We start from the raw sequence: 18,277 nt of genomic DNA, 5'->3' as shown, positions 1-18,277 counted from the left end.
GGATAGGTGACGTTTTGGGTTGGAACTCTTCCTCAGACGGATTGTAGTGGGGGGGGGAGGAGAAGGGGGGTTATTAGAAGAGGTGGGCGAGGGCAAAGATTGGCAAATGATAGGAGGATACAGGTGAAGGGGGTTGATTGGTGGATGGGTGTGCAATGACCAAAGATCAGAAGAAGACACAAGGCCGTGAGATAAGGAGAGAAGATGCGTGGGCTAAGGCGATGGAGTCCAGGTTACAGAAATCATTTGCTGCTTTGAACAAGAGAGATTTAGATTATTCCGATCATATTATACAACCCCTTTTTTCATTTTCTCTTTCAGGCAGTGAGAAACTCAAATATGGTAAGTACCTTTGCCTGATTAGTAGGTGGGCAAGGTCTGGGGGGGGGGAGGGGTTCGATTTTTTTACCAGATCAACAGGGTTTACTGCAAGATGGAACTCTCTGCCAGAGGGTAGTCGAGGCCAGTTCATTGGCTATATTTAAGAGGGAGTTAGACGTGGCCCTTGTGGCTAAGGGGATCAGAGGGTATGTCTTATGAAGAAAGACTAGATAGACTTGGTTTATACTCTCTAGAATTTAGGAGATTGAGAGGGGATCTTATAAAAACTTACAAAATTCTTAAGGGGTTGGACAGGCTAGATGCAGGAAGATTGTTCCCGATGTTGGGGAAGTCCAGGACAAGGGGTCACAGCTTAAGGATAAGGGGGAAATCCTTTAAAACCGAGATGAGGAGAACTTTTTTCACACAGAGAGTGGTGAATCTCTGGAACTCTCTGCCACAGAGGGTAGTCGAGGCCAGTTGATTGGCTATATTTAAGAGGGAGTTAGATGTGGCCCTTGTGGCCGAGGGGATCAGAGGGTATGGAGAGAAGGCAGGTACGGGATACTGAGTTGGATGATCAGCCATGATCATATTGAATGGCGGTGCAGGCTCGAAGGGCCGAATGGCCTACTCCTGCACCTATTGTCTATGTTTCTATATTTCTACTACAAGATTCCCATTGTGATGTTGACCTGTCCACAGAACCCAACTTCACTGAGAGCCTGACGCATGTCTACAAGTATGAAGGTGTTATACTGACGGGACTCCCAGAAGGTGGTCTGAGCAGGGCGGGAGTGAAGATACACTGTGGCCTGTCCATTATTCCAGAGGGACACGCCATGTACCTGCTCAAGGTGAGCCACACGTTTCGCTGTCCTTGGAAGGGGGGGGGGGCAACTGAGGATGAGGTGTTCAAAATCATGAGAGGCATAGATCGAGAGTCAAGAGTGTTTGGTTGCCATCTGTCCTGAAATAGAACAATTCAATTCTTATTTTACACTTTAGAGATACAGTGCGGCAACAGGCCCAACCATACATCACCCCCTAAACCAGACCACACCTGGAGTATTGTGTGCTGTTTTGGTCCCCTAATTTGAGCAAGGACATTCTTGCTATTGAGGGAGCCCAGCGTAGGTTTACAAGGTTAATTCCCGGGATGGCGGGACTGCCATATGCTGAGAGAACGGAGCGGCTGGGCTTGTACACTCTGGAGTTTAGAAGGATGAGAGGGAATCTCATTGAAACATATAAGATTGTTAAGGGTTTGGACACGCTAGAGGCAGGAAACATGTTCCTGATGTTGGGGGAGTCCAGAACCAGGGGCCACAGTTTAAGGATTAAGGGGTAAGCCAATTAGAACGGAGATGAGGAAGCACTTTTTCACACAGAGAGTGGTGAGTCTGTGGAATTCTCTGCCTAAGAGGGCGGTGGAGGCCGGTTCTCTGGATACGTTCAAGAGAGAGCTAGATAGGGCTCTTAAAGATAGAGGAGTCAGGGGATATGGGCAGAAGGCCGGAACGGGGTACTGATTGGGGATGATCACATTGAATGACGGTGCTGGCTCGAAGGGCCAAATGGCCTCCTCCTGCACCTGTTGTCTATTGTCCAAATTTTACTAACCCGCATGTCTTTGGAGTGTGGGATGAAACCTGAGCACCTGGAGAAAACCCACGCGGTGACAGAGAGAATGTACGTGGTCGGGATGGAACCCGGGTCTCTGGCGCTGTGAGGCAGCAACCCCTGCTGCCCCCGCCGCCCCGAAAGGTGGATGGTTACTTGCGGCAGCGTAACGGGCTTGTAAACACTGCACTCGATGGGTAATATAATATAGATATTATAGATAATATAATGAACAACTAAGAGAAGAAATTCAACTTTAATAAAGCAATAGAAACATAGAAACATAGAAATTAGGTGCAGGAGTAGGCCATTCGGCCCTTCGAGCCTGCACCGCCATTCAATATGATCATGGCTGATCATCCAACTCAGTATCCCGTACCTGCCTTCTCCCCATACCCCCTGATCCCCTTTAGCCACAAGGGCCACATCTAACTCCCTCTTAAATACGACTATAAAGACAAAGCTCTTAGATTTAGCTCTTCGGGCTAACGGAATCAAGGGATATGGGGGAAAAAGCAGGAACGGGGTCTGATTGTGGATGATCAGCAATGATCTCATTGAATGGCGGTGCTGGCTCGAAGGGCCGAATGGCCAACTCCTATGTCTCTATATTAATTATGGCAATGGGGATGAAAGTGGTTGAGGGCTGGAGCGTTACAGCAAATATACAATTATTTTTCCTGCAAACATTTTCAAGAATAGTGGTCTTTTTGTAATTGCGGCAAGTATATTGTTATTGCCTCAAGCCTAGAATACCAAGGACTGTTTGCTCCACTGTTTAGTTGTTCAAGAAGGAACTGCAGATGCTGGAAAATCGAAGGTAGACAAAATTGCTGGAGAAACACAGCAGGTGCAGCAGCATCTATGGAGCGAAGGAAATAGGCGACGTTTCGGGCCGAAACCCTTCCTATTTCCTTCGCTGCATAGATGCTCCTGCACCCGCTGTGTTTCTCCTGCTCCGCTGTTTACATCATCAGAGAACCACACCACCCTGGCCACCCTCTCATCTCACCCCTACCATCGAGAAGAAGGTACAGGAGCCTGAAAACTGTGACCTCCTGATTCAGGAACAGCTTCTTCCCAACAACACTGCAACCTCCAACTAAACTGCAAACTCCGAACAGTCTAAGTGCCACGAGTGACTTTGCACTTTGTTTTTGACTACATTGCAAAAGGATTTGAGTATAGGAGCAGGGAGGTTCTACTGCAGTTGTACAGGGTCTTGGTGAGACCACACCTGGAGTATTGCGTACAGTTTTGGTCTCCAAATCTGAGGAAGGACATTATTCCCATAGAGGGAGTACAGAGACGGTTCACCAGACTGATTCCTGGGATGTCAGGACTGTCTTATGAAGAAAGACTGGATAGACTTGGTTTATACTCTCTAGAATTTAGGAGATTGAGAGGGGATCTTATAGAAACTTACAAAATTCTTAAGGGGTTGGACAGGCTAGATGCAGGAAGATTGCTCCCGATGTTGGGGAAGTCTAGAACAAGGGGTCACAGCTTAAGGATAAGGGGGAAATCCTTTAAAACCGAGATGAGAAGAACTTTTTTTCACACAGAGAGTGGTGAATCTCTGGAACTCTCTGCCGCAGAGGGTAGTCGAGGCCAGTTCATTGGCTATCTTTAAGTGGGAGTTAGATGTGGCCCTTGTGGCTAAGGGGATCAGAGGGTATGGAGAGAAGGCAAGTACGCGATACTGAGTTGGATGATCAGCCATGATCGTATGGAATGGCGGTGCAGGCTCGAAGGGCCGAATGGCCTACTCCCGCACCTATTTTCTATGTTTCTATGTTTAGAGGGATATGGACCAAAGGCAGGCAGGCGGGACTATAGATGAGGCATTTTGGTCGGTGTGGGCAAGTTGGGCCGAAGGGCCTGTTTGCACGCTGTGTCTCTCTATCCATGTACCTGTCCAAATGTCTTTTCAATGTTGCTATAATGCCAGGATTCTTTATGCCACTATCGAGCTACAGCAGAATGACTATACTTGTGTAACGAGGATGTTAGCTTAAACCAAAGACGGATACAATTAACTGGAACAACTCAGCAGTTCAGGCAGCATCTCCATTTTAGTTTAGAGATACAGCGCGAAAACAGGCGCTTCGGCCCACCGAGTCCACACGCCGACCAGCGATCCCCGCACACTAACACTATCCTACACACACTGGGGACAATCTATATTTATACCAAGCCAATTAACCTACAAACATGTACGTCTTTGGAGTGTGGGAGAAAACCGAAGATCTCGGAGAAAATTCACGGGGAGGGCGTGCAAACTCCGTACAGACAGCGCCCGTAGTCGGGATGGAACCTGAGTCTCTGGCGCTGTGAGGCAGCAGCTCTACCCGCTGGAGAATAGGAATTGATGAGGTTTTGGGTGGAGACGCTCCTTCAGACTGGAGGATGTTGTATTTCTATTGTATTTGTGCATCTTTCTCGTCCACAGGTGACGGATGTCCAGATGTTGGAGTATAACGGTGTTTGGCCAACCGACCCCTTCATCCTGGGCCGCAAACTGACCCAGAGACTGGCCCCAGAGCTCAGCAAGCCCGTGAGGTTCGAATACATCAACGGGCGGGTGGGAAAGGTCTTTGCCCCGGCCAACCTGCCTGAAGACATCCTCAACATCCACAGAGGCATCCTCAACATCTTCCAGATCACCATCAAGAAGGCACAGAATTTCTACGAGTTGCAGGAGGTATCTCTCTCTCTCTCTCTCTCACTCTCTCTCTCCATCTTCAGTTGAGTTTATTGTCCCGTGTACCGAGGTACAGTGAAAAGCTTTTGTTGCGTGCTAACCAGTCAGTGGAAAGACAATACATGATTCCAATTGAGCCGTCTACAGTGTACAGATACATGATAAGGGAATAACGTTTAGTTCAAGGTAAAGCCAGTAAAGTCTGATCAATGATCGCCACAGGTCACCAATGAGGTAGATAGTAGTTCAGGACCGCTCTCTGCTTGTGCTAGGATGCTCACTACCACTACATAGGAGTATTGTGTGCAGTTTTGGTCCCCTAATTTGAGGAAGGACATTCTTGCTATTGAGGGAGTGCAGCGTAGGTTTACAAGGTTAATTCCCGGGATGGCGGGACTGTTATATGCTGAGAGAGTGGAGCGGCTGGGCTTGAACACTCTGGAATTTAGAAAGATGAGAGGGAATCTCATTGAAGCATATAAGATTATTAAGGGCTTGGACACACTAGAGGCAGGAAACATGTTCCCAATGTTGGGGGAGTCCAGAACCAGGGGCCACACAGTTTAAGAATAAGGGGTAAGCCATTTAGAACGGAGACGAGGAAACACCTTTTCTCACAGAGAGTGGTGAGTCTGTGGAATTCTCTGCCTCAGAGGGTGGTGGAGGCTGGTTCTCTAGATGCTTTCAAGAGAGAGCTAGATAGGACTTAAAAATAGCAGTCAGGGGATATGGGGAGAAGGCAGGAACGGGGTACTGATTGGGGATGATCAGCCATGATCACATTGAACGGCGGTGCTGGCTCGAAAGGCCGAATGGCCTACTCCTGTACCTATTTAGTTGATTGGTTTAGTTGAGTTTATTTTCATGTGTACTGAGGTACAGTAAAAAGCTTTTGTTGCGTGCTAACCAGTCAGCGGAAAGACCGTACATGATTACAATCGAGCCGTCCACAGTGTAAAGATACATGATAAGGGAATAACATTTAGTTCAAGGTCAAGTCCAGTAATGTCCCACAGTCTCCAATGGGAGGTCTGGACCGCTCTCTAGTTAGTAATAGGATGGTTCAGTTGCCTGACAACAGCTGGGAAGAAACGGACTTGTCATTTTTAGTTTTAACCAATAACTAATAATAATATTGATTGATCGGATTGAAAGATGGCCCTTCGGCCCACCAAGTCCACACTGACTACCGATCACCCGTTCATACCAGTTCTATGTAATCTCACTCTCTCATATGTTCATCCTCACCTTAGTCGTGTCTAATCTAAGCAGCATTCTGGTAAACCCCCTCTACCCCCTGTCCAAAGCCCACACATCCTTCCTGTAATGTGGTGACCAGAACTGCACCACATTCTCCAAATAGACAACATACAATAGGTGCAGGAGGAGGCCATTCGGCCCTTCGAGCCAACACCGCCATTCAATGTGATCATGGCTGATCATCCCCAAACAGTACCCCATTCCTGCCTTTTCCCCTGACTCCGCTATCTTTAAGAGCCCTATCTAGCTCTCTCTTGAAAGTATCCAGAGAACCTGCCTCCACCGCCCTCTGAGGCAGAGAATTCCACAGACTCACCACTCTCTGTGAGAAAAAGTGTTTCCTCATCTGCGTTCTAAATGGCTTACCCCTTATTCTTAAACTGTGGCCCCTGGTTCTGGACTCCCCCAACATTGAGAACATGTTTCCTGCCTCTAGTGTGTCCAAACTCGTAACAATCTTATATGTTTCAATAAGATACTCCTCTCATCCTTCTAAACTCCATAGTATACAAGCCCAGCCGCTCCATTCTCGCAGCATATGACAGTCCCGCCATCCCGGCAATTAACCTTGTAAACCTACGCTGGGCTCCCTCAATAGCAAGAACGTCCTTCCTCAAATTATGGGACCAAAACTGCACACAATAGGGCCGAACCAGTATTACAAAGACGACTTTTCCAAATTGACCTCAAGGACGTAACCAGAGATGATGCGTTCCCCTTTACACTCAACGTGATGGCGTCTATTTGCTTTTTGTGTCTGCAGGCTGGAATTGAAGGTGTTTGTCGTACAAACTACATTGTTCAGGAAGACAAGAAGGCCAACCGCATCACCGTCACCAAATCGAAAGATCTCAACAACTGCCAGGAGAAAGTGATGCTGTTTACTGGGGCAGCCTATGCCAGTCACTGCCCTGCCTTTCAAGAGGTGACCCTCACCAGTGATGTCCGATACCCACAAATGTTAGTGTAGTTTAGAGTTACAGCGTGGAAACAGGCCCTTCGGCCCCCCGAGCCCGTGCCGACCAGCGATCCCCGCACACTATCCTACACACATTGGGGACAATTTACAATTATACCTAACCAATTAGCCTACAAACCTATACACCTTTGGAGTGTGGGAGGAAACCGGAGGTCCCGGAGAAAACCCACGCGGGTCACGGGGAGAACGTGCAAACTCCATACAGACAGCACCCGTAGTCACGGTCATACCCGGGTCTGAGGCAGCAGTTTAGTCTAGAGATACAGCGTGGAAACAGGCCCTTCAGCCGATCGTGTCCACCCCGACCATCGATCACCCTAACACTAGTTCTGTCCTACACACTAGCAACATAGAAACATAGAAATTAGTGTGCAGGAGTAGGCCATTCGGGCCTTCGAGCCTGCACCGCCATTCAATATGATCATGGCTGATCATCCAACTCAGTATCCCGTACCTGCCTTCTCTCCATACCCCCTGATCCCCTTAGCCACAAGGGCCACATCTAACTCCCTCTTAAATATAGCCAATGAACTGGCCTCAACTACCTTCTGTGGCAGAGAGTTCCAGAGATTCACCACTCTCTGTGTGAAAAAAGTTCTTCTCATCTCGGTTTTAAAGGATTTCCCCCCCCTTATTCTTAAGCTGTGACCCCTTGTCCTGGACTTCCCCAACATCGGGAGCAATCTTCCTGCATCTAGCCTGTCCAACCCCTTAAGAATTTTGTAAGTTTCTATAAGATCCCCTCTCAATCTCCTAAATTCTAGAGAGTATAAACCAAGTCTATCCAGTCTTTCTTCATAAGACAGTCCTGACATCCCAGGAATCAGTCTGGTGAACCTTCTCTGCACTCCCTCTAGGCAATAATGTCCTTCCTCAGATTTGGAGACCAAAACTGTACGCAACACTCCAGGTGTGGTCTCACCAAGACCCTGTACAACTGCAGTAGAACCTCCCTGCTCCTATACTTAAATCCTTTTGCAATGAAAGCTAACATACCATTTGCTTTCTGCAACAATTTACAGAACCCAGTTAAACTACAAACCTGCACGCCGTTGGGAAATGGGAAACCGGAGGTCCTGGAGAAACCCACGCGGTCACGGGGAGAACGTACAAACTCCACACAGACAGCACCCAGACCTTGTAGTCTGGCCCTGTCGTTAGAGATGGACTAGATGGTAACCACCATGTTCTTCTCCCACCGACAGAGAGGCAGGAATATCCGAGCCTCCGTCACCTTCACCCACGTCCTGAAGCCCACCGCTGCCGGGGCAATCCTGCAGGAAGCCAAGGTCCGGGAGGTGCATCAGTTCACTCCCTTCCATGAACTGGACGGCACGGCCATCATTGAGGCCAGGTAAGGCATCGTACCTTGACGTGTCGATCGCGGTTTGGATGCGTTTGGACCCTTTGCCCAAAATCACCGCCAGTATCCCCTTCCATCGCCTCCATCTACACCTCACACTGCCTCCGCAAGGCCAGCAGCATCATCAAGGACCAGTCTCACCCCGGTCACTCCCTCTTCTCCCCTCTCCCATCAGGCAAGAGGTACAGAAGTGTGAAAACCAACGCACACACACCTCCAGATTCAGGGACAGTTTCTTCCCGGCTGTTATCAGGCAACTGAACCGTCCTCTCACCAACTAGAGAGCGGTCCTGAACTACTTTCGACCTTATTGGAGACCACAGAAACATAGAAACATAGAAATTAGGTGCGGGAGTAGGCCATTCGGCCCTTCGAGCCTGCACCGCCATTCAATATGATCATGGCTGATCATCCAGCTCAGTATCCCGTACCTGACTTCTCTCCATACCCCCTGATCCCCTTAGCCACAAGGGCCACATCTAACTCCCTCTTAAATATAGCCAATGAACTGGCCTCGACTACATTCTGTGGCAGAGAGTTCCAGAGATTCACCACTCTCTGTGTGAAAAAAGTTCTTCTCATCTCGGTTTTAATGGATTTCCCCCTTATCCTTAAGCTGTGACCCCTTGTCCTGGATTTCCCCAACATCGGGAACAATCTTCCTGCATCTAGCCACTTAAGAATTTTGTAAGTTTTCTATAAGATCCCCTCTCAATCTCCTAAATTCTAGAGAGTTCGAAACCAAGTCTATCCAGTCTTTCTTCATAAGACAGTCCTGACATCCCCAGGAATCAGTCTGGTGAACCGTCTCTGCACTCCCTCTATGGCAATAATGTCCCTCCTCAGATTTGGAGACCAAAACTATACGCAATACTCCAGGTGTGGTCTCACCAAGACCCTGTACAACTGCAGTAGAACCTCCCTGCTCCTATACTCAAATCCTTTTGCAATGAAAGCCAACATACCATTCGCTTCCCTCACTGCCTGCTGCACCTGCATGCCTACCTTCAATGACTGGTGCACCATGACACCCAGGTCTCGCTGCATCTCCCCCTTTCCCAATCGGCCACCATTTAGATAATAGTCTGCTTTCCCGTTTTTGCCACCAAAATGGATAACCTCACACTTATCCACATTATACTGCATCTGCCAAACATTTGCCCACTCACCCAGCCTATCCAAGTCACCTTGCAGTCTCCTAGCATCCTCCCTCAGAGGACCATCTTTAATCGGACTTTGCTGGCTTTACCTTGCACTAAACGTTATTCCCTTATCATGTATCTGTGGATTATGGACGGTTTGATTGTAATCATGTATTGTCTTCCCGCTGACTGGTTAGCACGCAGCTATTAACTGTACCTTGGTATATGTGACAGTAAACTAAACTGAACTGATGATACCGATCACAAGAGGAGTTGAGTATAGGAGCAAAGAGGTTGTACAGGGCCCTAGTGAGACCACACCTGGTGTATTGTGTACAGTTTTGGTCTCCTAATTTAAGGAAGGAATTTCTTGCTATTGAGGGAGTGCAGCGTAGGTTCACCAGATTAATTCCCGGGATGGCGGGACTGTCACATGATGAAAGAATGGGTCTACTGGGCTTGTATTAATCGGAATTTAGAAGGATGAGAGCGGATCTTATAGAAACGTATGAAATTCTTAAAGGATTGGACAGGCTAGATGCAGGAAAAATGTTCCCGATGTTGGGGGAGTCAGAACCAGGGGTCACACACAGTTTAAGAATAAGGGGTCGGCCATTTAGGACTGAGATGAGGAAGAACGTTTTCACCCAGAGAGTTGTGAATCTGTGGAATTCTCTGCCACAGAAGGGCAGTGGAGGCCGATTCACTGGATGTATTCAAGTAAGAGTTACAATACAATATATGCAAATGTATTCGTCACGTGCACCAACTAAGGTGCAGTGAAATGAATTTGCCAGCAGCGATACAGTTGAAAAAAGAGAGCACACAATACACACTAGGATTCAACACCAACATCCACCACAACATTCTTCACTGTGGTGGAAGGCAACAAAGTTCAGTCAGTCCTCCTCCCCTGTTCATCTGTAGTCGGGGCCACGAACCCGCCGTAGTCGCCACTAGGGACGGCCAGATGTACAGGCCCCCTCGTCGGGATGATCCAAACTCCGAAACTCCGACATCGGGACGGCTGAATACACTCCGCGGCCTGGAGTGCCCGAACCTGCCACCCAGTTAGATTTAGCTCTTGGGGCTAAAGGAATCTAGGGATATGGGGGAAAATTAGGAACGGGGTACTGATTTAGCTGGATGATCAGCCATGACCGTATTGAATACTGGCTCGAAGGGCTGAATGGGCCACTCCTGCACCTATTTCTCTATCTTTTCTCCAGACATGCTGCCTGACCCACTGAGTTACTCCAGCACTTCTTGTCTTTGGTATAAACATAGAAACATAGAAATTAGATGCAGGAGTAGGCCATTCGGCCCTTCGAGCCTGCACCGCCATTCAATATGATCATGGCTGATCATCCATCTCAGTATCCCGTACCTGCCTTCTCTCCATACCCCCTGATCCCCTTAGCCACAAGGGCCACATCTAAACCAGCAGTTCCTCGTTCAGAATGACGGAGAACGACTTCACAACCATGATGTATAATCCAGTGTCTGAATGTTTCAACTCTAGTCATAGAGTGATACAGTGTGGAAACGGGCCCTTCGGCCCAACATGTTCACACCAGACCAACAATGTCCCGGCTACACTAGTCCCACCTGCCTGCGTTTGGTCCCAATACCGCCAAACCTGTCCTATCTATGTACCTGTCTAACTGTTTCTTAAACGTTGGGATAATCCCAGCCTCGACTACCTCCTCTGGCAGCTTGTTCCATACACCCACCGCCCTCTGTGTGAAAAGGTTAGCCCTCAGATTCCTATTAAATCTTTTCGCCTTCAGCTTGAACCTCTGGTCCTCGATTCCCCTACTCTGGGCAAAAGACAATAGACAACAGGTGCAGGAGTAGGCCATTCGGCCCTTCGAGCCAGCACCGCCATTCAATGTGATCACGGCTGATCATCCCCCAATCAGTACCCCGTTCCTGCCTTCTCCCCATATCCCCTGACTCCGCTATCTTTAAGAGCCCTATCTAGCTCTCTCTTGAAAGTAACCAGAGAACCGGCCTCCACCGCCCTCTGAGACAGAGAATCCCACAGACTCACAACTGTCTGTGTGAAAAAGACTCTGTGCGTCGGCCCGGATCTGTTCCTCTCGTGATTTAGTACACCGCTACAAGATGCCCCCTCTTCCTCCTGCGCTCCCTGGAGTAGAGTGGTGGACTGCTGTAGCCAGCATCATTCTGGTTACATGTGTCCACTGCTCCAGGCTTAACCTGCGCATGTTTGATTTGCAGACAGAGCCTGGTGCTGGTCGATGTCAAGAGTGCGGCGTTCGTCATGCCACACGAGGTGTTCATCCAACGAGGAACCATGAAATATCGCTACCACCAGGGGGTGCTGCACAAACCGTTACAATTAAGCCGCCCGCAAAATGTTGAGAAGGCGGTAATATCAGCTCTTTATTCTGTCTGGGGTAACAAATGGTGCAGGGAAAAGAGGACACAGTGTGTGGGAGTAACTCAGTGGGTCAGGCAGCATCTATGGAGCTAAGGAAATAGGTAACGTTTCGGGCCGAAACCCATAAGGGTTTCGGCCCGAAACGTTGCCTATTTCCAGAAGGATTTCGGCCCGAAACGTTGCCTATTTCAAGAAGGATTTCGGCCCGAAAAGTTGCCTATTTCCTTAGCTCCATAGATGCTGCTGCACCATAACTGAGTGGGTCGGCAGCATCTGTGGAGAACATGGATAGGTGACGTTTCACAGAGTGCTGGAGTAACTCAGCGGGTCAGGCAGCATCTGTGGAGAACATGGATAGGTGACTTTTCACAGAGTGCTGGAGTAACTCAGAGGGTCAGGCAGCATCTGTGGAGCTAAGGAAATAGGTAACGTTTCGGGCTGAAACCCGTAAGGAGTAACTCAGTGGGTCAGGCAACATCTGTGGAAAACATGGATAGGTGACGTTTCACAGAGTGCTGGAGTAACTCAGTGGGTCAGGCAGCATCTGTGGAGAACATGGATAGGTGACGTTTCACAGAATGCTGGAGCAGAACAAAGGGGCGCAGTTTAAGGATAAGAGGGAAATCTTTTAGGACTGAGATGAGGAAAACATTTTTCACACAGAGAGTGGTGAATCTGTGGAATTCTCTGCCACGGAAGGTAGTTGAGGCCACAGTTCATTGGCTATATTTATTGGTTAGATGTGGCCCTTGTGGCTAAAGGGATCAGGGGGTATGGAGAGACGGCAGGTACAGGATACTGAGTTGGATGATCAGCCATGATCATATTGAATGGCGGTGCAGGCTCGAAGGGCCGAATGGCCTACTCCTGCACCTAATTTCTATGTTTCTATGTCTAACTCAGCGGGTCAGTTGGTTGTTAGTGTGCGCGTGTTGTCTGCGATACAGGGGAGTGGGATGGGGGGTAGGGGATTGCAGTGGGATAGACACCTAGGATTGAGCTCCTCTCCCCTGGCCTCCCCCCCTCCCCTCCCCTCCCTCCCCTCCCTCCCTCCCCTCCCTCCCCCCTCCCCTCCCCACCCCTCCCCTCCCCTCCCCCTCCCCTCCCCTCCCCGCCCCTCCCTCCCCTCCCCCTCCCTCCCCTCCCCTCCCCTCCCCACCCCTCCCCTCCTCCCCCTCCCCCTCCCCCCCTCCCCCCTCCCCTCTCCCCCTCCCCCCCCCTTTTCCTCTCCCCCCCTCCCCTCCCCTCCCTCCCCTTCCCCCCCCCCCCCCCTCCCTCCCCCCCCCTCCCCTCCTCTCCCCTCCCCTCCCCTCCCCTGCCACCTCTCTCCCCCTCTCCCCTCCCACCCCTCCCCTCCCGCCCCTCTCCTCCCCTCCCCCCTCCCCCCCCCCCCCCCCCCCCCCTCCCCTCCCCCCCCCTCCCCTCCCCTCTCCCCCCTTTTCCCCTCCCCTCCCTCCCCCCCCGCTCCCCCCCCCCCCCCACCCCTCCCCCCCCTCCCACCCCCCCTCCCTATCCCCCCCCTCCCCCCCCCTCCCCTCCCCTCCTCCCCTCTCCCCTCTCCCCCCCCCCCCCCTCTCTCCTCCTCACCCTCCTCCTCTCCCCTCCTCCCCCTCTTCTCCCCTCCTCTCCCCTCCCCTCCCCTCCCCCTCCCCCCCCTCCCCCCCCTCCCCTCCCCTCCCCTGCCCCCCTCCCCTCCCCTCCCCTCCCCTCTACCCCCCTCCCTCCCTCTCCCCTCCCCTCCCCTCCCCTCCCCTCTCTCCCTCCCTCCCCCCCTCCCCCTCCTCTCCCCTCCCCTCCCCCCCCCCCCCTCCCCTCCCCCTCTCCCCCTCTCCTCTCCCCCCCTCCCCCCCCCCCCCCCTCCCCCCCTCTCCCCTCCCCTCCCCCCCCCCCCTCCCCCCCCCCCCTCCCCCCCCCCCCTCCCCTCCCCTCCCCTCCCCTCCCCTCCCCTCCCCCCCTCCCCCTCCCTCTCCCCCCCTCCCTCCCCTCTCCCCTCCCCCCCCCCCCCCTCCCCTCCCCCCCTCCCCTCCCCCTCCCCCCTCCCTCCCCTCCCCTCCCCCCTCCCTCCCCTCCCCCCCCCTCCCCCTCTCCCCTCCCCTCCCCGCGCCTCCCCTCCCTCCCCTCCCCTCCCCTCCCCTCCCCTCTCCTCCCCTCTTCCCTCTCTCTCCCCTCCCCTCCTCTCATCCTCCTCCCTCTCCTCTCCTCTCCTCTCTCCTCTCCTCCCCCCTCCCCTCCTCCCCTCCCCTCTCCTCTCCTCCCCTCCCCTCCCCCCCTCCCCTCCTCTCCCCTCCCCGCCCCTCCCCTCCTCTCCTCACCCCTCCTCTCTCCCCCCCTCCTCTCTCCCCTCCCCTCCCCTCCCCCCTCCCCTCCCCTCCCTCCCCTCCTCTCCCCTCCCCTCCCCCTCCCCTCCCCTCCCCTCCCCCCCTACCTCCCTTCTCCCACCTGACTGTCTCTCCCTCCCCCTCCCCTCCCCCTCCCCTCCTCCCCTCCCTCCCCCCCCCCCCCCCCCTCCCCCCCCTCCCTCTCCCCTCCCCTCTCCCTCTCCTCCCCTCCCCTCCCTCTCCCTCCCCTCCTCCTCCCCTCCCCCTCCTCTACCTTCCAGCTCTGCCTCTCCTCCCTTTATCTCAAACCACCCTCACTCCTTCCCTCTCTCCCTCCCCCACTTCTCCCCTCACTCTCTCCCCCTCCCCCCCCCCCCCCCTCTCTTCCCTCCACCTCTCCCCCCTCCCCAGCCTCCCCTCCCCCCCCTCCCCCCCCCTCCCCTCCCCTCCCCTATTGTCCCGCCCCTACCCGAGGTACAGTGGAAAAGCTTGTGTTGCGTGCTAACCAGTCAGCGGAAAGACAATACATGATTACAATCGAGCCGTCCACAGTGTACAGATACAGGATAAGGGGAATAACGTTTAGTGCAAGGTAAAGCCAGCAAAGTCCGATCAAGGATAGTCCAAGGGTCACCAATGATGTAGATGGGAGGTCAGGACCGCTCTCTAGTTGGTGAGAGGACGGTTCAGTTGCCTGAAAACAGCCGCGAAGAAACTGTCCCTGAATCTGGAGGTGTGCGTTGGTTTTCACACTTCTGTACCTCTTGCCCGATGGGAGAGGGAATGACCGGGGTGAGACTGGTCCTTGATGATGCTGCTGGCCTTGCCGAGGCAGCGTGAGGTGTAGATGGAGACGATGGAAGGGAGGTTGGTTTGTGTGATGGTCTGGGCTGCGTCCACAATTTGCTGCGATTTCTTGCGGTCTTGGACGGAGCTGTTCCCAAACCGTGCTGGGATGTATCCCGATAAAATGCTTTCTATGGTGCATCTGTAGGAGTTGGTGAGAGTTGTAGGAAGGAACTGCAGGTGCTGGTTTAAACCGAAGATAAGACACAAAATGCTGGAGTAACTCAGCGGGTCATGCAGCAGAGAGAAGGAATGGGTGACGTTTCGGGTCGAGACACTTCTTCGGACTGATGTCGGGGGAGGGGACTGTACAAGGATAGAATGTAGTCGGAGACAGTAAGACTGGTGGGAGAACTGGGAAGGGGGAGGGGATGGAGACAGAGGGAAAGGGAGGGCTATTTGAAGTTAGTGAGATGGTGAGATTGGAGTTGGGGAGAGATGTTGGGGTCATGCTGAACTTCCTCAGCCAAATGTCCCTGGAGTGCCACATTCTCTAAAGGATCAGGGGGAATGGAGAGAAGGCAGGTACAGGATACTGAGTTGGATCATCAGCCATGATCATATTGAATGGCGAATGGTGCAGTCTCGAAGGGCCGAACGGCCTACTCCTGCACCTATGTTCTATGTTTCTATGTTTCTATGTTCTTGCTGTTGAATCCGCAGTGATCTGTGTCGAGTGTAAACGTGGTCTGCTTCTGTTTTGGGGGTTACTGAACATCCCGTGGTCTAGGCATAAGCTCCGACTTTGTGGTTGCAGCTCCTAGACTGTGGAACAGCAGCATCCCTCTTCCCATCAGAACTGCCCCCTCCATAGACTCCTTTAAGTCGAGACTTAAAACTCATCTTTACTCTCAAGCCTTTAACCATATAACCATATAACAATTACAGCACGGAAACAGGCCATCTCGGCCCTACAAGTCCGTGCCGAACAACTTTTTCCCCTTAGTCCCAGCTGCCTGCATTCATACCATAACCCTCCATTCTCTTCTCATCCATATGCCTATCCAATTTATTTTTAAATGATACAACGAACCTGCCTCCACCACTTCCACTGGAAGCTCATTCCACACCGCTACCACTCTCTGAGTAAAGAAGTTCCCCCTCATGTTACCCCTTTCTTGACGTCCTCTGAGTGAGGGCTGTATGTATGTATTTATGTTTGTACTTAATCTATGAACCAATGTTGTATAAGGTTAATACCTCCACCAATGTAAAGCACTTTGGCCAACGAGAGTTGTTTGGTAAATAAAAATGGAACTAAAAATAAAATGGACTTCACTTGACTTGACTTGTGTTTGGCCACTAGGTGTTGGATTCTGTTTGCGCTTCCTGCTGTGGGAACAGCCGACGCTCTCCGTTTCATCACAACCAAGATCCAGCGGCTGGAGGTCACGATGCAGGAGGCAGCCCGGACCCTGGCCCTGGCCCTGCACCAAGTGACCGCTGATCTCCACACCCTGCGCTTAGTCACAGTGGGTCCGCTCCTCTTATGCTTCTCACACCTCCAGGGGCGGTGGGGTGTCACAGCGGGTGGAGCCGCTGCCTGGCAGCGCCACAGGCCCGGAATCAATCCCCACCTCGGGTGCTGCCTGTGTGGAGCTTGCATGTTCTCCACTGCTGAGAGAATGGAGCAGCTGGACTTGTACACTCTGGAGTTTAGAAGGATGAGAGGGGTTCTTATTGAAACATATAAGATTATTAAGGGTTTGGACACGCTGGAGGCAGGAAACATGTTCCCGATGGTACACAAAAAAGCTGGAGAAACTCAGCGGGTGTAAGCAGCATCTATGGAGCGAAGGAAATAGGTGACGTTTCGGGACGAAACCCGGCCCAAAACATTGCCTATTTCCTTCGCTCCATAGATGCTGCTGCACCCGCTGCGTTTCTCCAGCTTTTTTGTGTACCTTCGATTTTCCAGCATCTACAGTTCCTTCTTAAACAACATGTTCCCGATGTTGGGGGAGTCCAGAACCAGGGGCCACAGTTTAAGTATAAGGGGTAAGCCATTTAGAATGGAGACGAGGAAACACTTTTTCTCACAGAGAGTGGTGAGTCTGTGGAATTCTTTGCCTCAGAGGGTGGTGGAGGCCGGTTCGCTGGATGCTTTCAAGAGAGAGCTAGATAGGGCTCTTAAAGATAATGGAATCAGGGGATATGGGGAGAAGGCAGGAACGGGGTACTGATTGGGGACGATCAGCCATGATCACATTGAATGGCGGTGCTGGCTCGAAGGGCCGAATGGCCTACTCCTGCACCTATTGTCTATTGTCTCCCCATGTGACGGCTTGGGTTTTATAGGGAGTGGATGAACTGTAACGTGGAATTAGATGTATTGTAGAACCAGCATGTGATGGGGTGGTCGACGGTCAGTGTGGACTCGATGGGCCGAAGGGCCTGTTTCTATGTGGTGATCAGTGGCTACTAGTGTACGGGTTAGAATCAGGGGAGGTTGAGGGGATTGTAAGGAGAATAAAAAATGGGATGAATGCCGGGAATGCGTTATTGTTGGTCAGTAGTGACTTGATGGGCCAAAGGGCCTGTTCCATTTTATAACTGGGTTTAGTTTGTTAGTATTACGTGTACCGAGGTACAGTGAAAAGCTTTTTGTTGCCTGCTAACCAGTCATTTCAAAAGGAGAGCTAGATAGGGCTCTTAAAGATAGTGGAGTCAGGGGATATGGGGAGAAGGCAGGAACGGGGTACTGATTGGGGATGATCAGCCATGATCACATTGAATGGCGGTGCTGGCTCGAAGGGCCGAATGGCCTACTCCTGCACCTATTGTCTAAAAGAGTACATGATTACAATCGAGCCATCCACAGTGTAGATACAGGAATAATGGGAGTAACGTTTAATGCAAGACAGAGTCCAGCAAAGTCCGATCAAGGATAGTCCGAGGGTCACCAATGAGGTGGATGGGAGGTCAGGACCGCTCTCTAGTTGGTGAGAGGACGGTTCAGTTGCCTGATAACAGCCGGGAAGAAACTGTCCCTGAATCTGGAGGTGTGCGTTGGTTTTCACACTTCTGTACCTCTTGCCCGATGGGAGAGGGGAGAAGAGGGAGTGACCGGGGTGAGACTGGTCCTTGATGATGCTGCTGGCCTTGTCGTGGTAGCGTGAGGTGTAGATGGAGGCGATGGAAGGGAGGTGAGGCGATGGGAATGTGGGGAGAGGGGGGTTTGCTGGTGATTTATTGTCGATCTTGTTGCTTCCCGTTGCAGGAACTGCTGGGCGTGATACACGTACAACAGTCGGCCATCTTGCGCCCAATCATTGTCCTGGGTTACGGCTCCATGGTTTACCCGCTACTGTGCT

The 18,277-nt window shown here is 51.8% G+C and overlaps 1 protein-coding gene across 1 annotated transcript; it reads left to right on the top strand.

The window, feature by feature from the left end:
- Positions 1-3,923: 3,923 nt before the first annotated feature.
- Positions 3,924-18,258, top strand: LOC129693507 (vitellogenin-like; the record flags this gene model as incomplete). The annotated part of the gene is made up of 6 exons (XM_055630318.1): positions 3,924-4,648; positions 6,672-6,872; positions 8,060-8,241; positions 11,637-11,825; positions 16,270-16,720; positions 18,184-18,258. Coding segments are annotated over exons 1-6 (1,431 nt in total), but the record flags the coding sequence as incomplete, so codon positions are not given.
- Between the last annotated feature and the right edge of the window lie 19 nt (positions 18,259-18,277).

This window comes from Leucoraja erinacea, unplaced genomic scaffold (assembly GCF_028641065.1).
Source record: "Leucoraja erinacea ecotype New England unplaced genomic scaffold, Leri_hhj_1 Leri_317S, whole genome shotgun sequence".
Classification (NCBI taxonomy): domain Eukaryota; kingdom Metazoa; phylum Chordata; class Chondrichthyes; order Rajiformes; family Rajidae; genus Leucoraja; species Leucoraja erinaceus.
This window is presented reverse-complemented; position numbering and strand designations above follow the sequence as displayed.